The sequence below is a fragment of the Girardinichthys multiradiatus genome, chromosome 1 (genome assembly GCF_021462225.1).
Source record: "Girardinichthys multiradiatus isolate DD_20200921_A chromosome 1, DD_fGirMul_XY1, whole genome shotgun sequence".
Taxonomy (NCBI): Eukaryota; Metazoa; Chordata; class Actinopteri; order Cyprinodontiformes; family Goodeidae; genus Girardinichthys; species Girardinichthys multiradiatus.
This window is the reverse complement of record NC_061794.1, coordinates 18249665-18270277: the sequence shown is the minus strand read 5'-3', so window position 1 is coordinate 18270277 and position 20613 is coordinate 18249665. Positions and strand designations below refer to the sequence as shown.

The 20613-nt window shown below is 37.4% G+C and overlaps 2 protein-coding genes across 3 annotated transcripts in view; both read right to left on the bottom strand.

Annotated features, from left to right (window-relative positions):
* Nucleotides 1-876: 876 nt before the first annotated feature.
* Nucleotides 877-6555, bottom strand: LOC124875085 (protein-glutamine gamma-glutamyltransferase 2-like). The gene is made up of 4 exons (XM_047376912.1): nucleotides 6477-6555; nucleotides 3453-3613; nucleotides 2265-2401; nucleotides 877-1341 (listed from the first exon to the last, which is right to left on the bottom strand). Exons 1-4 carry the CDS (start codon nucleotides 6484-6486, stop codon nucleotides 1194-1196), a joined length of 456 nt encoding a protein of 151 aa, XP_047232868.1. The 5' UTR covers nucleotides 6487-6555; the 3' UTR covers nucleotides 877-1193.
* Nucleotides 6556-7003: 448 nt separating this feature from the next.
* LOC124872252 overlaps nucleotides 7004-20613 on the bottom strand; it is a 46356-nt gene continuing 32746 nt past the window's right edge. The window contains exons 16-25 of one of the 2 annotated variants that reach the window (XM_047372027.1): nucleotides 18831-19080; nucleotides 18656-18745; nucleotides 17163-17468; nucleotides 16889-17059; nucleotides 16268-16445; nucleotides 16056-16172; nucleotides 14861-15145; nucleotides 14473-14705; nucleotides 12493-12542; nucleotides 7004-8064 (exon numbers count right to left, since the gene is read on the bottom strand). In XM_047372027.1, the coding sequence (XP_047227983.1) occupies nucleotides 12513-12542; nucleotides 14473-14705; nucleotides 14861-15145; nucleotides 16056-16172; nucleotides 16268-16445; nucleotides 16889-17059; nucleotides 17163-17468; nucleotides 18656-18745; nucleotides 18831-19080 (1660 nt within the window). In that variant the 3' untranslated portion in view covers nucleotides 7004-8064; nucleotides 12493-12512. Of the gene's footprint in view, nucleotides 8065-12492; nucleotides 12543-14472; nucleotides 14706-14860; nucleotides 15146-16055; nucleotides 16173-16267; nucleotides 16446-16888; nucleotides 17060-17162; nucleotides 17469-18655; nucleotides 18746-18830; nucleotides 19081-20613 lie in introns of those variants that run through there. The other variant, XM_047372034.1, reaches the window with a different exon arrangement.

The window sequence follows — 20613 nt, the reverse complement described above, 5'->3', positions numbered from 1 at the left end:
TCTAACTGGTTGGGCTCATCAGGATTCATGGATAAGTAAAGCTGAGTATCATCAGCGAAACAGTGAAAATGTATCCTATGCTGCCTGATAATTTTACCTATTGGAAGCATATACATAGTGAAGAGAATTGGCCCAAGCACTGAACCCTGTGGTACTCCACAATTAACCCTGGAGTTTAAAGATGATTTTTCATTTACATGAACAAACTGGAATCTGTCAGACAAATAAGATTTAAACCAGCCTAGTGGTGTTCCCCTGATCCCTACAATTAACCTAACAGTCATGCTGTCGGACTGTGGGAGGAAGCCCACAGTCCAAAATTATTATCTATAAATATGTTATTGGTCTGATGTAATATATCTTGAATGTCATGTTTTCATTAGTTGTAAGCAAGAAAAATCAAAATAAACAGAAATACTGGCTTCAAAACATTAGTCTGAGTAAATAGTATTAGTGAATTTAGTTACTGAAATAATTGAACTTTTTAATAATATTTTAATTTATTGAATATGACTGTACATCAGGTTTCTACCACCATACCTTTGGTTTCAGCCTTGCCTTTTCCTTCCAACAGGTACAGGTCTCTATTACTAATGAGAACCTTACTTTGACCATTGAATGTTCTTAGTGTTAAACTGTTTTTGTGTTGATTGACAGACCATAATGAATCTTGCAATGCAGCTATTGTATTTAACCGTGTTCAAGGCCTGGTAATGGCCACATGTTTTTATTTTTTTTTATTTTTATGAATGCTCTGATATATTAATCCTACAACTGACCCGACCATGACTGCATGTAATCTAATCAGTCTGAGATGTGGTAACATCTGCTTTCTATTTAGCCTGCAGGTTCAATGCAAAAATAAATAGCCTAAAATTCTTTGATGAATGAAAATTTTTATTTTCTCCACAACCAACAGTTTTTAAACAAAATATTACATTTAAAACAATCATAATTCATTAAATAACGTTCCATTTCGCGTTATTCTCAGTTCCTCTATGACAGACTTGGTATCAGTATGGACTTTTCTATTTCTATTCAAATTAAACAAATGCTTCTTATTTAGTTAATAGTGTAATATATGTACTAAATCTAGAGGGTAAAATGTATATATTAATCTTTTATCCTGCTTCATGCCTGTGCTTTCCAATCTACAACACCAAACAACTAAGTGCCAAGAATTCTGGTCTGATTTATTCCTTCACAGCAACATAGATGAAGCTTTTGATGTTCTTCAGTTTGTCGCTATCAAAGTTCACCAGGAGCACATTGGAGCCTGTAATGGTGGGCTTAAAGTCAATACTGGCCTTTGCTTCTTGTTTTGCACCCACAGTTCCAACCCTGCAAGAAAGATTCATAACAATTATTTGAACCTATGGCTTTAATTTATTTTTTTGGTTTTATTTTGTTTTTTAATTTTGTATTTCACTGTTCTTTGTATAGTTTTAAGTTTATTTTAGTTCTATTGTTCTTTGCTCTTATTGTCATGTATTGTATCTGAGCTTTTATTGGCAGTTCCTTCAACTTTATCTAGCGTTCTACTCCATGCACGCTAGAATTAACTGCTGTTTTTTAACTATTAACTAAAATAAATGTTCTAACTATTTGCTTGTTTTGCTTGTTTTCAATGTCCAAGCTAATTATGTACCAACATGTGGCTGTAAAAAGTATTTTCAGCAATATGTAATAAAAAAAAACAACAAAATAAACTCATAATAATATATCATATATGTTGACTCAGAAGTTGTATAGAACTATTGAGAAAGCTGACTCGTTGAGATAAACATTTTAATTGGTGCAAAGAAACGGTTTATTCCTACTACTATCACTGCAACGCTAATATGGTGGCCATATGGGATTGTTAGGTAGAGGATAAGGAGAAAGTTAAGACTTCAAGTCAGAATTCCAGCTTCAACTTATATTTCAGTTGATTTTCCTCATGCAAAGCCATATTTCTTTATCTCTCTGAGTTAAAGAGTAACACATCAATATTTATCAAGTCTCTTTGTATCTTTCAGGTTCTTGGTCTTGGCAGGGTCAGTCTTTTTTCTGTTCATGAAGACACCCTGTCCAAATCTTGCTTGTATGCGATTCCTGTTCCTTATACAAAGTTCCGAATATGCATTAAAATTTAAAACAATTTCTGATTCTCGATGCATACAATAAACATATTTATTCAAATATCACTTTGTGCATTAAAGTGCAAATAGAGTGCAAGGGGATGTAAGACACAAAGTTGCAACATAGAAAACAACATGACATACTTTACTGTTATGGGTTTGCCGTCTGTGAGGCCAATGCCCTCTATGGTGAAGCTGCAGTTCAGCAGTGGCTTTGGTAAACAGTTCAACAAGGTCAGCTCTGCAGTCATAGGCTGGTTTACTCTGGCTTCACCCACCAGCTGCAGACATAGGTTCAGGTTTCACCATAAAAGAGATGACATAATGTGGTATCAGTTAGACAAATTGTCAGATTTAAAACCCAAAACATCAACACTTTAGTGTAGAATTTTACAAATCAATGCTAAATTATGCTTTTCATCTGGATAAATATCTTTCTTCTTGCAATATACTTAATATGCTGAGGGGTAACTGTTTGAGTTCACATTAAGTTTCTTAGTACAAATCTATCTCTTTAGGTCTACCTCAAATACAGATTTTATGTGATAGACCAGCAGAAAATAGTAAATAAAAGTATGGCATGAATTTCTATTTAGTCAATTCTTCTGCAGTTACAGCTGCCGATTTTTTACAGTATACCTCTAGCAGGTTTGCATATATACAGGCTAAAATAAGCTCAAGGTCAGATTGTATGAAGATTATGTGTGAACAGAATTTCAACTGGATTTAGGTCTGGCCTTTGACTTGGCCATATTAACACATGCTATGATTTAAACTTTTACATTGTAGTGTTGGCTGCATGTCCTTTACCACCCGTCATCACTCGTACCACCTTAGCTACAGCCACCCCTCATAGACAGAGGTGGAAGGAGTGTTTCCAGGCTTGTAGTACTGCCATTTTCTTCCACTTCACAATTATGCACTACTTGTGTTGGCCTATCACATAAAACCCTCAGAGAATACATCAAAGTTTGTGGATGTAACATGAAAAATGTGTGGAAACCTTCAAAGATTTGAATATTTTTGCAAATTTTCTACACTGGATTCTAAGTAGTACAACAAGAAAACACTGTGGATATAAAATTTAGATACTGCATTTGTTCAAATTATAAATATGTTTTTGGGTGAATTATTCTCCTAATGTGACCAAAAAGCAAACATACAGTAGCTTCAACCAGATCTTGGCTACTGAGCAGTCCAGTTCAGTAGGATTAATGGTATTTTTGTTACTTATTAACACAGAAGAGAAGTAAAAAAACAAAAACAAAAAACAGCTAAATCATGGATATCTACAGTATTCTATTAATTCTCAGATGTCCTGCATATTCTTACCTCAATCCCCATGTCTGGCTCATCTAGCACAATTATTTTTTCAGCCTTCACAAAATCTATGTTCTGCTTGTCGATGGTGATGACCATCACCTGGATGAGCATGTCAGAGGTGATCACTGTTCCATACCTCTTGTATTCCAGTTTCAGAGAAAGACGTCTCTCTGAACAAGGCAAACACATACACCAATCAGTCTAAAAATTATGACTACTGACAAAGTACGTAAGTAGCACTGTTTTCCTAATCCCATCACTTGCTACCAACTTGAAGCATATTCTCAACATTGCTACATCCCTTCCACACAGCAGGGGCTGGAACTGGAATTCAGTCAACTCATCCAATCCTGCTTAAAAGAGCTTTAGGAACGCATCTTTTATGTGAGCTTGGCAACCTTCCAATGCCTGAGAACCCCTACCCCGTCCTTTTCACAGAGACAGATGTCTACCACCAACTCAACAAGTGTAAACTAGGCAAAGCCCCAAGACCAGATGGGATAAGTGGCAGTCTTCTTAAAGCCTGTGCCATGGAGCTAGCACCAATGCTTTTCTCTTTTTCGTGAATCCATTCTCACCTACATGCCATTTTTGTGGAAAATGTCTATTGTCAACCCAGTTTAAAAAAAAACATGCCCTGATCTTTTGGGAGCGATGCAGTCGGAACTCTGAGCCAAAATAATGAAAACAGTACTCAGAAATATTCTCCCTTCAAACACCTTCACGAGAGGGTACTTTTATTCTTCAAAAAGCGCACAGTATCATATTCATAAAAAATTCCAGAAGTCACCCTGCCTCCAGTCTTTATGGGGCAGTTTTTATACAGATACAAAGCATTGGTGTGTATTTGGATTCTCTTGACCAATTGAAATACATCATTTATTTACATAATACAGGTCCTTCACAAAATATTAGCATATTGTGATAAAGTTCATTATTTTCCATAATGTCATGATGAAAATTTTACATTCATATATTTTAGATTCATTGCACACTAACTGAAATATTTCAGGTCTTTTATTGTCTTAATATGGATGATTTTGGCATACAGCTCATGAAAACCCAAAATTCCTATCTCACAAAATTAGCATATTTCATCCGACCAATAAAAGAAAAGTGTTTTTAATACAAAAAATGTCAACCTTCAAATAATCATGTACAGTTATGCACTCAATACTTGGTCGAGAATCCTTTTGCAGAAATGACTGCTTCAATGCGGCGTGACATGGAGGCAATCAGCCTGTGGCACTGCCCAGGTCTTATGGAGGCCCAGGATGCTTCAATAGCGGCCTTTAGCTCATCCAGAGTGTTGGGTCTTGAGTCTCTCAACGTTCTCTTCACAATATCCCACAGATTCAGCAGATGGAAGCATGAAGTGCTCCAAAATCTCCTGATAGCTAGCTGCATTGACCCTGCCCTTGATAAAACACAGAGGACCAAGACAAGCAGCTGACACGGCACCCCAGCCCATCACTGACTGTGGGTACTTGACACTGGACTTCTGGCATTTTGGCATTTCCTTCTCCCCAGTCTTCCTCCAGACTCTGGCACCTTGATTTCCGAATGACATGTAGAATTTGCTTTCATCCGAAAAAAGTACTTTGGACCACTGATTAACAGTCCAGTGCTGCTTCTCTGTAGCCCAGGTCAGGCGCTTCTGCCGCTGTTTCTGGTTCAAAAGTGGCTTGACCTGGGGAATGCGGCACCTGTATCCCATTTCCTGCACACGCCTGTGCACCGTGGCTCTGGATGTTTCTACTCCAGACTCAGTCCACTGCTTCCACAGGTCCCCCAAGGTCTGGAATTGGCCCTTCTCCACAATCTTCCTCAGGGTCCTGTCACCTCTTCTCGTTGTGCAGCGTTTTCTGCCACACTTTTTCCTTCCCTCAGACTTCCCACTGAAGTGCCTTGATACAGCACTCTGGGAACAGCCTATTCGTTCAGAAATTTCTTTCTGTGTCTTACCCTCTTGCTTGAGGGTGTCAATAGTGGCCTTCTGGACAGCAGTCAGGTCGGCAGTCTTACCCATGATTGGGGTTTTGAGTGATGAACCAGGCTGGGAGTTTTAAAGGCCTCAGGAATCTTTTGCAGGTGTTTAGAGTTAACGTGTTGATTCAGATGATTAGGTTCATAGCTCGTTTAGAGACCCTTTTAATGATATGCTAATTTTGTGAGATAGGAATTTTGGGTTTTCATGAGCTGTATGCCAAAATCATCCGTATTAAGACAATAAAAGACCTGAAATATTTCAGTTAGTGTGCAATGAATATAAAATATATGAATGTTAAATTTTAATCATGACATTATGGAAAATAATGAACTTTATCACAATATGCTAATATTTTGAGAAGGACCTGTACAGTTGATGTCTCCTCACTGAAGCGACGCTGCAAGCCCTGCAGTTCGAGCGGCCGCTTTAGTCAGCGCTAACCAATAGGGAAACGTCTTACATCGTTCGTCTTTAGGCCCCGCCCAGGATGTTCATGTTTCCGGAACTCAAAATTTGTTGAGTTCAACCAAAAACAGAGAGCGTCAAAACCAAAAGAGCCAGAGTCGTAACCAAAGATTTTTGACATGCGCAAATAAAAGTTTATGTTTTGCAAATAACTTTTTTCTCTTCATGGGAAAAAATTTGTCATTTTAATCAAAAACAGTTTATTCAAACAATTTTTTTTATCCCCAAAATAAATTATTCCATAAAAAAAAAAAATTGTTACAACTCTGAAAGTTTTGATCAAAACTTAATATTTTTTGATTGAGTTTAGTTTTTTTTGATTGAATAATATTGAGAGAAATTAACCTCCATAGAATTATAAATAATTTAAAATCAACATTCATCTTGCAGTTACTTACATCCTTGATCTGAGATATCTTATGTCATTCACCGTTCCTACTCATCACATTTCACTCATGACTCAATCTCACACTCCAATGAGTCCGATTGCAGAAACATAGAGGGCGTGCACCAAAGGTCCGTGCACATAACAGATAAGCAGCAGTATCACAATTAAAACAGAAATACCACAGCTTTACCTGGGCTCATTTCTGCTTGTTCTTTAGCCTTTGAGGGGAAGGTTTTACTCCAGCTGCAGGCAGCTCTTACTGACTGATGACCCAGCAGCCTAACAGCTAGTGGGGGATATTTGTAGCTTGTGCAACGTGATCAGGACGCCCCTCTCTTCCTTGGACCCACATTAATAATTTTTATTCAAGGAGAGCAGACATAGTTCCATCAGTCTTTTCTTTTTATAAACCAGTTTGGAAAAAAACTTTGTTGAACTGAAAGTAAAGCAAAATATCTGGGAAGAGGTTTGAGAAAATATTTTGATATAAAATCCTGACATCAATAAGAAAACAGAAAACTCATAAGGGAAAATTATACAGTTCCACTCCTTTGTTTCCTCTATCTTATTACCTATCTAATTCTTAAATGTAACCCTGTAGTATTTCCAAATTTTCTTTTCTTTTAGTTTCTTTTTTTTGGCATAAACTTTATATGACTGAGGGTTTTGGTTGAAATAAATAATTTTAATTAAAAAAAGGAAGCAGATCACCACCAGTCTGGTATCACATCCTCATTTTATTGCAATGATACTTACTAAATTCAGTGCAAAGAAACCTCACATTCAAATTTTACGCTGAATAATTAACAAAGTTTATAAGAAATAATTAAGAAAGGGGTATAAAACAAACAAAAAGGGGTTTTTGACTGACACCATCACAAAAGCTGTCAAATAAACATGAAAGGTTATGAAAATTATGTAAGATACCTGTCATAATTTGTACATGTAAATGTTGCACAAACAGCAAAATAAAATTCCAACCCTTGCAAGTTTCTTTATAACAGCAATGTTTTAATAAATATGAAAACCACATAAATAACTAGAAAAAAGAAATGAAACTAATATGATTTTTGGACCCTGGTGGGTTTTGAAGGCAGTCTTGCAGTTGTCAATTTTTCTGCAGTAGTTTGAGTTTCCTCTTTGAAGATAATGTGTATGTGTGGATGTGTTTTTCTGCATAAAAAAGCACAATTCAAACACACAGGCTAGTGGTCTCTCCCGTTAGATGAGTCGTTTATAAAAAGGCCTTTACAATAATGCTAGAACAAACTCTACATTATAAACGTAAAGGCGCCACAGAAACAAAATTTTCCAATATAAATCTGTATGAGTAGAAACATTTATAGTATATTTTATAAGAATTTAATTACATAAATCTGTAAAATAGTTTTAGTTTTGCATCAGTAAAATGTCCACATATTTGAATCCAACCTTTTAATTCTTTAAATCGGCATGGACAGTGGATAGATGCTGAAAAAAAGAACTAAACACTCCGGACGTTAGCCTTGGATAAGGATGCTGGTCCTGGTGACTTCCAATAGTTTAATAAACTTGTTTGATCCCTGTAAATATAGAACTGTACAAACTGTACATGACAGAAGGCCCCACTGTGATATCTACAGTTTTGGACAACCAAAATCAATTAAACAAATTAACTAAAAATTGTGTTTTTGCTAAGAAACAATGGCCTTGGAGAAGAAATGTTTCCATTCATGTAATACTTCTGTTCTTCTGTTCGGAGTCTGCAGCAGGGCTCAACAGTGTTGTTGACTGATCACCTGCAAAACAATTAATGCATAATTACACCTTCTGAAAAGCCGAGTCATTTTTTAATATTAATGAATTTCTTTTCCCATTTTATGGAATGCCCAAATGATATAAATGGACAAAGCAATTACAGTATACAGTACATGGTTAAAAATTAGAGATGCACCAAGAAATTGGCTGGTGACGGAAAATATGTTCTGCTAGAATGGTCGGGATCTCAAAAATACCACTTGTTTTTGATCAGCAAAAGCACCAAACCTAAGTGCTACCAGGTTGCTCTAACAATTGTGGATGTTGTTACTGATTGAGAAAAGGCTCAGTTAGACGTGTGTAGTATTAGTGAGGTGTTTAAAAACAACTCAGAGGAAACACAGAGGTGAAAGAGGCTAATTAAGAGAGAGATTTATTTTCTACTACATCTTGAGGCATGCCAGTGGTTTATTTAGGCTGAAAGAGAACAAGACACAGTGAACCTTTTAGCAGATAATAGGAAGGCTGAACTGAGTATGGAAAAGTTCCTCTGTTTTGTCCTTTTGACATTTTAACCGATGTAAATGGTAAAATGGTAAATGAACAGAACTTATGTAGCACTTCTGCTACACACTGCTTTTACAGTCTCTGATGGAACATGTTTCATTTAGAAATGCAGGCAACGTTTTGGAAACCTTGGAGCTCAAGTAAGGATCTACATTCTCTAGGTTTTTTTTCTCATTACTGTTAACACATCTACATGACAATGTTTTAATTATGTTGTGACTATGAATATAAATATATTATTTAATATTTAATATTAAATAATATTTCGGTCTGTTAAGGGTTGTCCTGCGAATACCAGCCCAATAAAGCAGTGGTATTAGGACAAAATTGAAAGGGATGAGCCAAGCTGTGACATTATTGAACAGCATAAACTCTGCACACACATGGAGTGAATTCACACAATTTCTTAAAATACAAGAATTTATTAACAAAAATAAATCAACTCAAGTCAAAACATATTTCAATCAACAAACTCTTTACTATGCTAAACAATCCAACTAAACTACCAAGCAGAATTAAAGATTAATGAAGACTAATGTGCTATGTACAATATAAATGAATTGATTAAAGATGATTGAAAATCATGACCAAAAGAGTGATGCAACATTACCATGCAATGTTTATGTTTGAGTACCAAGGATTATCTTGAAGAATCTGGAAATGAAGTTAAGTTAGTCTTGGAACCAACTTAGGCAATAATCAGCACACCTTTAGACAGCCATTCACAATGCAAGATCAGATAAAACATTATTTTAATAAAATAATGTTTAAAAAAATGATCTGCTGAATAAAACCAACCTTCTGGATGACCAATTCTCAACGGTGTCTCATTAGCTGCCTTTATTTATTAAAATAATATTTAAGGAAATATAATTTTGAATAAGAACCAAATCTTTGACAAATGGGCTTAATTGTGTTACTTAGTTATCAAGTTTAGTAAAATAATATTTAGGGAAATACTATTTTACTATATTGAAAACTAACAACCTTTTTGGGTAAATGATATTTAGCAGGCAAGCACGTGTTTTTAGCTGTTAGCGATTAAAGCTAACAAAAAAAGCTTGTTTATCATCAGAATCATACACATACCTTTAAAATACCACAAACAAAAGGGTTAAAATGCATAAGCGCAGACAGCGCATTATGGCCGATCTTCTGTGTTTACAATCCCCTTTAAATAAGGTCTTAACTTAAAAAAAAAAAACACAAACACAGAACACAGAAAAAGAGCACATGTGCTGACAGCTAATCTGCTAGCACTAAGACGGCTGAGTTTCCAACATAAACAAAACCAAACGTCATAAAACAAAAAATTTTTAGATTATTTCATTCTAAACTACTTCTCTCTGCCCAAACCTAACCTCTTAGGTGAACCGTGCTGAGGAAAAGTTGTCCGGGGCGACAAAGTTGACGAAAGCATCCACAGTGAACAAAGGGTTAACTTGTAGCTAACCTCCGTAGCTGTGGGGGGGAGGCGGCTCGTTCTGTCGGCCAGTCAAATTGCATGTTACTGATGTAACCACGGTGATACGGTCCCGTTGTCCTTCCTTCAGACCGGGGAAACTGCTACTCGGTGTTGTGGAGACAGGGTCTCTGCTGGGAACTCTCTAGAACACAATTTGCTTTTGTAGACCTCAGAGAGAAAAGTCAAGCAACGCTTGTACCTTAATTACCCCGTTCATAAATGAATGCCGGATACACAAACAGCAATTAATTCCTACTTAACTTAGTGCATATGATTGCGTGATCGTATGACACTATTGGATCCAGTTTTAAGAGTTATGTCTGTTTGCCAGCAAAGAAACATTAGCGCGCTGTGTCCCTCCGTCCAGTTCCTCTGGGGACCTGCGTGGAAGAGGTCAGTTTGTTGCAAAAGCGGGGTTTTTATTGAGACAGTGACATCACGGGAAGTCCGCTGTTACCCCGTTTCTGGTTGTGCTCAAAGTGGGTTAATGTGATTTATTTTGAAAGTTCCAGAAAAGTTCTTACATGCCTTTAGTTTTGTAACCCAAGGCTGTGGTCCCAACAATTACAATCTCCATGCACACGACACCAGCAGAATCAGTGTAATTCCCCCACCACACCACTAGTAGACGGTATGTTCCTTGAAACACTTCCTGCTTAGAAAATAGGTTAAAAAATGAGCACTTTGTTGGAGAACCGTCGTTAGAGTCAAAGGAGTTGGCACCACAAGTACTCTGCAATCCGCAACTCTTACTGTTTATATCTTCCGCTTCTGTGAGTTTTAAATTGGTTGGCAGCCATTTTGTTGTGCGTGTACTCATGAATTTTTACTGATTTCAGTTATCCTGCGCGTGTGCCAGCGCTTCACCATACAGGAAGATTCCATTTTTCTTGTCTATACAAAAACGGAGACCAGGACGTTTTTAAACTTTTACACCATGGAACCTGTTTTTAAATCGTGCCATTTTTAGAGAAAACGCACCGTTGTCGTGTAGATGAACAGTAGAAATGCAGCAAAACGTTTATGTTGTCACCGGAAAATGTTGTGTAAACAGGGCCTGAACAGAGCCTGCTAGCTGTGGTAACCAAGCTAATGGACATCGCTAAAAACTGTTTCAAATGTGAAGTCAATGGGCCCGTCCACACAGAGATGAGGTTAGGTGTATCTGCAAAGGTATTTTGTCTTTTAGGCATTGCGTCCACACGGATTACGGCCTGTATTCATAAAGACTCTCAGAGAGCTCCTATCTTAGACTAAAAATTTACAATGATTAAGTTTGCTGCTAAGAGCTTCTCTGAGAAAGAAAATTCAGAAATTACTGTTAGTGAGGAGGTGTGGTCGACCCCATTGCTAGGTGTGACGCTGTCTTCTAAGAACTGTGATTGGTTGGTAAAAGAAACAGCAAAGAAATAAAATAAATGCACTCCTAGAACTCAGTGAAAAAATTTAACCAATTATAGAATTTAAACTGGATTCAGAAATGAGTAAATGATGATAAAACTTAGCACAATTAAATTAATTGTCACACAGCATCAACATGTTTGAACGTAGCTTATTTACATGCTCATCATTATTTCTGATTTGCTTGTTATTATGTTTACTCGCTATGCTGGTCATTTTTATACTGCGTTTATTTCATATTAATTCATTTCATATTAATATTAAAATTCATCATTTGATCTCCTTCTTGTATAATGAGGATTAGGTTGGTAACACGACCAAAACAAAATGGAGAAAAAAAGGTGGAGAAAACCAAACTGAACAGAGGAGCAGAGCCTGCTGGTGGTAGCATTTTATTAATTCACTGCTGTTCATTGTACGGAAAATATTTCTGCTTTCGCTCAGTCTTTCCATCATCTTCTCTGCTTAAAACACTCTTAGGCTCACTAAAAGTCCTGCTCACTACTCTAAGCCTAAGATGCTTTGTGAACAACTTTTATCTTACCGATGGAAAAATCTTGAAATTTGAGAAATTCTATGACTATTCTTAGAATGACGTCACTAGGAGCTACTTTGAGTCTTTGTGAATACGGGCCTTGGTGTAAAGCTCTCCTTCAAAGCACGATTGTTCTATTTTACCGCCATGTTGCTGTGTTAATCTCGCATAAGCTGTCTTTGCATGCCAGGTGTTTGCTTTTGGTTTGTTTCTGTGGCATTGTCACAGCGCCACCAATACGTCTAGCATACGTACTACAGTGTTTTCAATGGTGTTACGTGCTTTTGCGTGGACTGCATTTACAGAAATTGTTTCTGAAACGATACTGTTTTCGTTTTTGTGTGGCCAAGCCTATAATCACTTTGCTGATTTAGAAATAGGTTTGATTAGGTCAAAGCTATACACATAACAGAGAATGCAAATTAACCACAATTCTCTGAGTGGTGGAGTCCTATTTAAAACATTTTAACCTTTAAATGTATATTTTTAAACAGCACTTACCTTCTGTTTAAAATCAACGGTTAAACTTCTGTTGATCTTCCCAGCTTCCCCTGCAGTGCAAAATAGAGTTCAGTTTCATAAGAAATGAAAATAATCCCATTATAAAAGCGTCTGGATCCTTGTCTGGCTTTGTGGACAATGACTATTACAGTGTTTAGATTTTTTTCAAATTAACTAAATAAACAAATTAGGCAGTATTGTTTCTTTTTTTTTTTTTTTTTAGCAAACCATGAACACAGGAATGCACACAAGAGATCAAGGTGAAGCTATCTGCTGACCCTGCTTTATTCTGGTACAACTTGCCATCTGTGAAACACAAAACCAAACTCTCCTGGATTAGAAACCAGGCCAACAAAACAATCGGTTCACCTCAAACCTTCCTTTCCAAACTGCACAATCTCTCTGTGATCAGGAGGGCCACCCTGACCACAAAAGATCCTTATCCTCCCCTCCTTACCTCATTCCAGCTGCCCCCATCAAGCAGAAGGGTTAAAGTCCCCCTGGCCCAGAAAGCCATTTACAAAGTCAATTTTTTCCTTTTGCAATATCCATCTTGAATACTTTAAAATAAGAATTGTACTTTTACACACTTTTACCAATTGCTTTAAAGAGTCCTTTTATGTTTTATTGTGCTTTTTATGTGTGTCTTGAAGTGTTTCTTGTGTGTTAAGTGTAGGAATGCTGTCAAACAAAACTTTCTGACACCATCTAGGAAAGACAATAAAGGTTTCTATTCCATTCTATGATCATAATTGCTTAAATGAAAACAACAATTTTTTAAAGGAGACATATCGTGCAAAATTAACTTTTATACATTTTCTTGTGCCCTTGGAGTATGTAGGATTGCTGAAAAGTTGAATCTAGTCTCTCCAGGTGCTGCATAGATATCTTTACATTCTGTTTAGGTCAAATTTTTCAGTTCGTTCAGTTTTCTCTATCATCTGTTACGTCACAGTATTTGCTGCGGAACAGCTAAACAAGGTCATGGACTTCTGGCTGACCAATTCATGTATCCGCCATTATTATTTCGCTGCTATTTTGTAGTCCAAGCGCAAGCCTGCCATTGCTGCAAGTAGATAGGCCTAAATGTTTGGTTGTTGGGTGTATTAACCCACACAATTCATTAGAGCGTCCCCCAGTATCAATACCTCTTGAAAGTGCCAGTTTAAATTGTATTTTTTGCTGAAATGTTACCACATCAGTGGGGAAATTTCTGTTTCACAACTTCAGGAACAAGTTCTTCAGCAACCTCCATCACTATCTGGAAGGATTTGTGGAAGGACTTCATCTGATTATGGGGTTGGTTCTTTCTGTCTATGGAAATGATGGACACAGCAAAGCGGTGAGCTGCAAGTAACGCTAAAATGACAGCAAACTTTATTTTAGAATTGAATTCATTGTGTGTTGATATGACGTTCTGGCCATTGTTTTGATAGCAGTAGCATCGTGCCTTCTGCTTATGTTAGTATGTGTGCTGCTTTTAGCTCCTTGAGGTTATAACCGTACTGTGTGTTTTGAATATAATTACATAATCAGTTTTACATTGTTTTTGCCATTTTTGTCTTGTCTCTGTGCCACTAGATAATTGTATCTCTGTTATCAAACTACAAAAATGGCCGAACGGGTTAAAGTGGAATGCTCTTTGACCTGGAGGGGGGCAGGGTGTGAAGTGCTTCATTAGCATTTAAAGTTGTTTTCAGACACACCTCAGAACAGGGGAAAAAGAGGGGCCTATCGAGCTACAATAACAAGGAGTTCAGACCAAAGCATTGCAGTTCCACTTTATATAGACCACAACTGAATGATTTAAGTGCGAAAAGGAAGCATTTAAAAGCATGACATGTTCTCTTTAATATACCAGTGGCTCATTTAACCAGGTTCAGAAATGTAAACATTTGCAGACATATGAGACAGCTTTTTTCAGGCAATAGGATAATGGTGTTTAGATTTAATTTGTTGCTGTTACACCTTCATTTTCACCTGAGGTTTAGCTAGATGTGGAGGTTTGGGGGGCACTCCGGGCTTCTTTCTGGTAACTGCAGGCGAGCTGTTTTTCCTCAGGCTGGTGGCCCTACCAACTATCAGTTTCTGCTCTGACCTCTGGGACATGGGCGAAGAGTCGTCCACTACCTCTGCACTGAGAGCTGACAGACAGCTGTGGTCAGGGCTGCTGTACAGATTCATGCTTTCTCCAGATGAATCAGTGCTGTCAACTAATACACAGAAATGTACCAAACATGATATCAGTTCAAGGTTCAAGTATAAAAAATATTTTTTATATTTTTTCAGAAATTAGACTAAACTTTTGTTTCTTTCAGCCAATGAATAGCTAATAGCAAAATACTAATCTAAAACTAGACAAACTCACTCAGAGGACAGTGAGTTTTCCACTGCTCACAGTCAGGATGAGGATGATGCTGAAGAAGATGATGGCTGTTGAGTTCATTTTCAGTCACAGCCTCAGGGGATGACCCAACTCCTGGGTTGGTGTCAGCTCCAAGTGACAGGTTGCCAAGATAACCAGTAGGGGGCAGTGAGCCTCTGCCAGAGGAGGATGATGATTGGCTGAGGGTGGTGGAGGCGGTGCTGCCAGAGCCAATGGAGTGCGGGCGGGGATAATCTAAGCCCCTGTGTGAACAACACGCCACAGGGACTAACGACACACAGATAATCACCATCAATGAGAATATAACATGTTTTTCACTATATGTATGATTCCACTTAGTAAAGTTATCAGACAGTCTGTGATAATTTTCCAGTCAAATGGATTCAGTCAGTTAATCAGACTACGAACAAACATGACTTTCCATAACTATGGCTATCTTCCAGCCATTCTTCAATAATGGCCAGATGTGTGGAGTGCTTGTCTAATACTGGGCCTCTTGACTGGTTCTCCCACCTGAGCTGTTGATCTATGCAGCTCCTTCAGAGTTACTATGGGGCTCTTGCCTGCTTCTTAGATTATGTTTTTAGATGTATAACCATGGTTATACATCTAGGTTTGTCATACAAATGCATGCCACACTTTCAGATTTGTATCAGTAAAACATTTTGAAACCATGTACCATTTTCCTGCCACTTAACACATGTGCATTACATTGTGTTGGTCTGTTTTATTAAACTCCAATAATATACATTGAAGTTTACGTTTGTAATGTATTCATGGTTTAACAAGGCACTGTATCTTGTCACTTACCTTCAGAACTAGCGATTTATTTAAACACTGAACAAGAAACTAGCTTCTGACATTTATTGATCCCTGCATTATTATATAGGTATGTGTTTTATTAATGACTTTAATATTTACTTTCAACAAATGATTAATTTTGTTAAACTTGGTCTCAGACTTAAATTGGTAGCTGTGATTTCTTGTTCTCCTGGAAAATTGCATCAATTTTAAGATATAAAAGTATTAGTTAAATATGAAAGGTAAGTGAACCTGGATATGGTCATATTGAACTGTGACAGCTGCTACTGTAACACCCTCAGATGTAGTGTCTGGAATATCTAATAAAACTGTACCAGGATAGTTTAAAGTGTTGTGAGAGGTGCAAGCTTCTTACTTCTCCCAGGCAGGACACAGCCGACAGCTCGGTCACAAATTGCAGCATCACTGGGTTGAATGTCCATAAAAGGACTGCGACCCGTTCCCATAAACACTCTCTCCTGCAAACGCAAGTCTGGAACACACACTATGTATTCATTATAAGTTTTTTAAAAAGATTTTTGTAAACCTCTTAATCCATTTTTAATCTAAGTATGTTCATAAAAACACCTCTACTGTGAGCAGCCTGGTTCCACAGAATCCTCTCCAGGTCAGTGGTCCAGGCTTTCTTCACTTCAGTGCTTGAGGCCTTCAGAGTGTAAGTGTCTTCACTTTTTCTCCTGCGGAACCAGATCTCGAAGCATAGACCGCTCACGCCAGAATTATGGGTCATTCCTATATCGTTTGTCTGGAAAATATACACAAAACCAAACATACAGAAATGCTTTTGGTGTTACTCAAGGTGTTACTCAAGGATGAAAAATAAATCCAAAGGTTTCACGCTGAGTAACAATCTTTAATTCCCCTTAAATGTCAAAATAGCAAGGATTATGATTGTTTGAAATGGTGAACAGAGCCCTTTTAAATTGGAAAAAAGGGAGCATAAATTATTTAAGTAAAACATCTATCAGTGTCATAAAAAGAAGAGGAAATTATTTAGAGTAGTTTTAAAATGAAAGACTATCAGACTTTCTTGTGAGATCACATTGTTTCAATTTTACTGGAAAAGTGTGACGATGAAAAGTGCATTTTACTGCAAATGCAGTATACTATATTACATATGCAAAAGGTAAAACGAGTAGTGTGTGAAGACTCCAGCAGCTGTTTGTTTCAAAACCAGTGTATGCAAACCTTAAATGATTGTTTGTAGACATAAACATCATTTCCAAAATCTGTTCTCTTGGGCTTGCTGAACAGAATCAAATGTTCAAAGAGGAAGACTCTGCGGACACATTTTTTCTTCCGAAAGAAAACTGTGAATTCATCTTGGCGGATCAGCTGCCCCTGCTCCTTCAAGTTAACCTAACAGATGGGAAGCAAACACAAGAAAGAAAAAAAAGTTGCTGTTTGTGTCATCTAACTCTGGTGGCTACAGTATAAGTGGTCTGCTATTATATTATCTCACGTCGCAATCCTGAATAGCATCCATGGTGAGTAAATCGTTGCCGTGACGCATCTGAAATTGAATTAGGTCTGCAGCAGCCTGAATTTCATTCCTCTCTCTGTCTCTCTCAATGCTGGTCGGATCTGATGCAGCCAGGCCGCTGCTCACACCATGTGTGCACACAGCAGTATTGTGCTGTTTTGATTTGCACGATCCGACCAAGGCCAGCATATCTTGCAGCAGGAGGCTGTACTTGCTGATCCTTTGGATGGGCCTGAGTAGGTAAGAAGAAAGGTCCATCAAGTCCCCGAGCTCCTGCTGCTTCTTCTGCAATTGGAGAAAAGATAACTTGTTTCAAATGCAAAATAGCCATGTTAAAGCTCCCAGTGCTTTACACCCACCTTTTAAACCCTTTGATGTGAATATATCTCTGAATTTGTGTGAAATGTTCAGAGCTTTTGTTTTTTTAAAGCTTGGTAAAAGCAAGAAAGGTTAGAAAGGAAGCAAATATAGTTTGTCTTGTTGACAAATTACATCCAACACAAAACAATGCATACAGATAACCTTGACATAAACTCATTTTATTGCAGTAGCAAAACGTCCCACTAAAGAGTGTTTTGCAGTTCTCTAATATTTAACTTCAATATTTTTTTTTATTCCCTCCATTCTTTTCACTTTGCGTTGTGACAAACCTGGGTCCTCGTCCTGTCTTGTTTGTCACAATTCCAATTGTTTTAAATATTTCGATTAATATATTGACAATACAGGTTTAGGCAAAAAGCTGTTTTCTTTGTAGTCAATTCTTCTCTTGTGAAGATAAACACACATCTGTCTTAGTTGAAAGGCATGTTCTCTTGTCTTACCTATTTTCAGAAACTTCCACTATGATGATTGTTCTGTGTTACAATTTACTTTTAAGATTATTTGATACTAAACAACATTTACACCAGTAGTGTCCAAACCTTTTGTCACATTTTAAAACCTGAAATGGTTCTCAAACATTTGCCCTATTAAAAGACAAGCATTCATTTTACAGAGGTTTTGGAATGATTGTGTCCTATTTTGTTGGTCCATATTTCTTTTCAGTCTTTTCTACGCAACAAGAACAGGTCAGTCATTCTTCCAAAACGCTGGTTCTATTTAGCCAACATCAGTGAAGTCTGCTTTTGAGTAAAAGTCACTGAATGTTTGTGGTCCCATTTACTCTGAAATTAAAACGAGACAAAACAATTCTCAATAAAAGTCGAATGCTTTGGCTTGCACACATTTGCTAACATTTTCCATCAAAGGGAGATTTTAAATTGTGAGTGAAAATCTTGCCCATCTGCATTAACCGCCTGTTCTGGAAGACCAATTGTGGTTCAAGGCCACACAGTCATTCCAAGGACCGCAAGGGGCCCTGAGCTGCATTTTGGACATGTATAGGATATATGTTAAAGGCACAATGCTTTTAGGGTCGATCACTCCAGTGTAGTACAGAGTAGTAATAACAGACAACAGGGACAAAAACTAACCTTGAAGATGTCATGGCGACGATGAAGAATCAGAGCATCTGACTGAGGCTTGTTCTTGCTGTACAAGGCATACAGGCCAAAACTCTCACCCTGCAGGAAGTCAAGGTTAGGATTAATTTTGCAAATTTTTTTTATCCAGACAGCACAGAGAGTGACATTGTGGTTTATTCCTCACATGTCTGAGAAAGCAGCGAGCTACCATGGCAGGCTGCCTCTCGCAGGCCTCCAGCTCTGGCAGGAAATAGTGGCTGTGGAAGTCATAAACCTTCTCCAGGTTGCCAAAGATAACCCCTCGCTTGCCTCTGAGATCCTGAGGAATGTCCAACCTTTCCATCAGGGGGAGGTAGTGAGTCAGAATGTAACCCAGTGAGCGCACATACTCCCTCTCTGTAAACACCAGCTCCTCCATGACATGCTGCAGCCTCCTGGTGACACAAAGGGGAATGAAAATCTATTACCTGCAACCAGGCATAAAGGGTGGGACATTGTATGCTTCAGAAAACAAATAAGTTGCTATTTTCTTTAGATCTTTCAATGTTTAAGGGTTAGCTTAAAAAATAGGCAAGCTGTGTGAGAACAAATATAGGTGGCAGATAAGTTAAGCTTCAATGTTTATATCAGATGCACGTGCAACTAGCGCTAGTGGAGGTACACATTTGTACAGAACTGCTAAGTGGTTTGCTCCATTAAAAAAAAGAGGCATCAATATAAATTAACTTTGATTTAAGTCAATTTCAGCCCTGTTATTTTTTTACACAATTATGAGTATGCACAAAGTTTAAGAAAATTAAATCACATTAAGTAGTTTTGACAGTTTTAACATGAAGAGGTAGAGGTAGAAATAAGGTAGAAATGAACGTATATGTTAGAAAAGTAAGCTTGTATATTTTTGCTTAATGAAAGCATTTGTCTACCTAATAAAAACCGCCATGAAAACAAACATTTGCCCCTCTTTGGCAACAATTTAACACACCAAATTTTGCAATTTAGAGCTAGGAAATATTCAGAGTAACTGATCCCTATGAGGAGCTTTTTTTCAATATTCAACAAAATGGGCATTGAGCCAACAGTAGACAGATTTTGTAAACCATTTCAGTTGTATTTAATACTTTCTCTATTTAAACACACAGAAAAGCTCATTCACAAATATATTTGCTGGTGCCAAACATATGCAAACCTTGCATGTGTTTCTAATTTTAATACGAAACGCAGAAGCAGGTCTGCATCTAAAACAACTTAACCCCGTATCTCTTGGCGCCGATGCAATTTGCCTACATTTCAAAGAGGTATTATGCGTGTATGTAAGGGAAACTCCACCTAAACGTATGTATGTTGATGAGAATAATAGCCCATTTAAATAATATCACGTTCTCTAAGACCAGAACTGTTTGTGTTACACACAAAAAATACCTTATGCTGAAAACTGGTGGTAAGGTTGGTGCAGGAAAGGCAAAGAGGAAAAAAGCAACCTGCTGTGCTGCTGATTTGACGAAGAGGCATGGATGTCCAAGAAGATAAATTTATCCTCTCTTCCAGTTAGGAGTATGTGATATTATTGCTAATGTTTTATCTGATGTCATTTGAGTTTAAAATTATGTTGTCAAATAAAAACTGTAGATGGAGAACATCCCAACAGATGCTCCTGACACTGATGTTAATAAACATAACTAAAATAAATAACTCTTTACTGGGTGAGGAGCCCTGAAGAATCTATGCCATACTAGGCTGGGTCAGACCAATGACCACAGTGGGGGATTGGAGGGTATTGAGGTGTTGAAAGTGTGTGCAGCCAGACCTCTGCTATAGAAACCAAAGATAATGTATTAAATGATGATTTATTAAATGTAGCTAACAGGATGTATAGTGTTTGGTCTATATTCAGATGTAGTTACAAGTTACTACAATATATTTATATAGAATATATATAACTTTCAATCTTACATTTCATTTCAAATTTC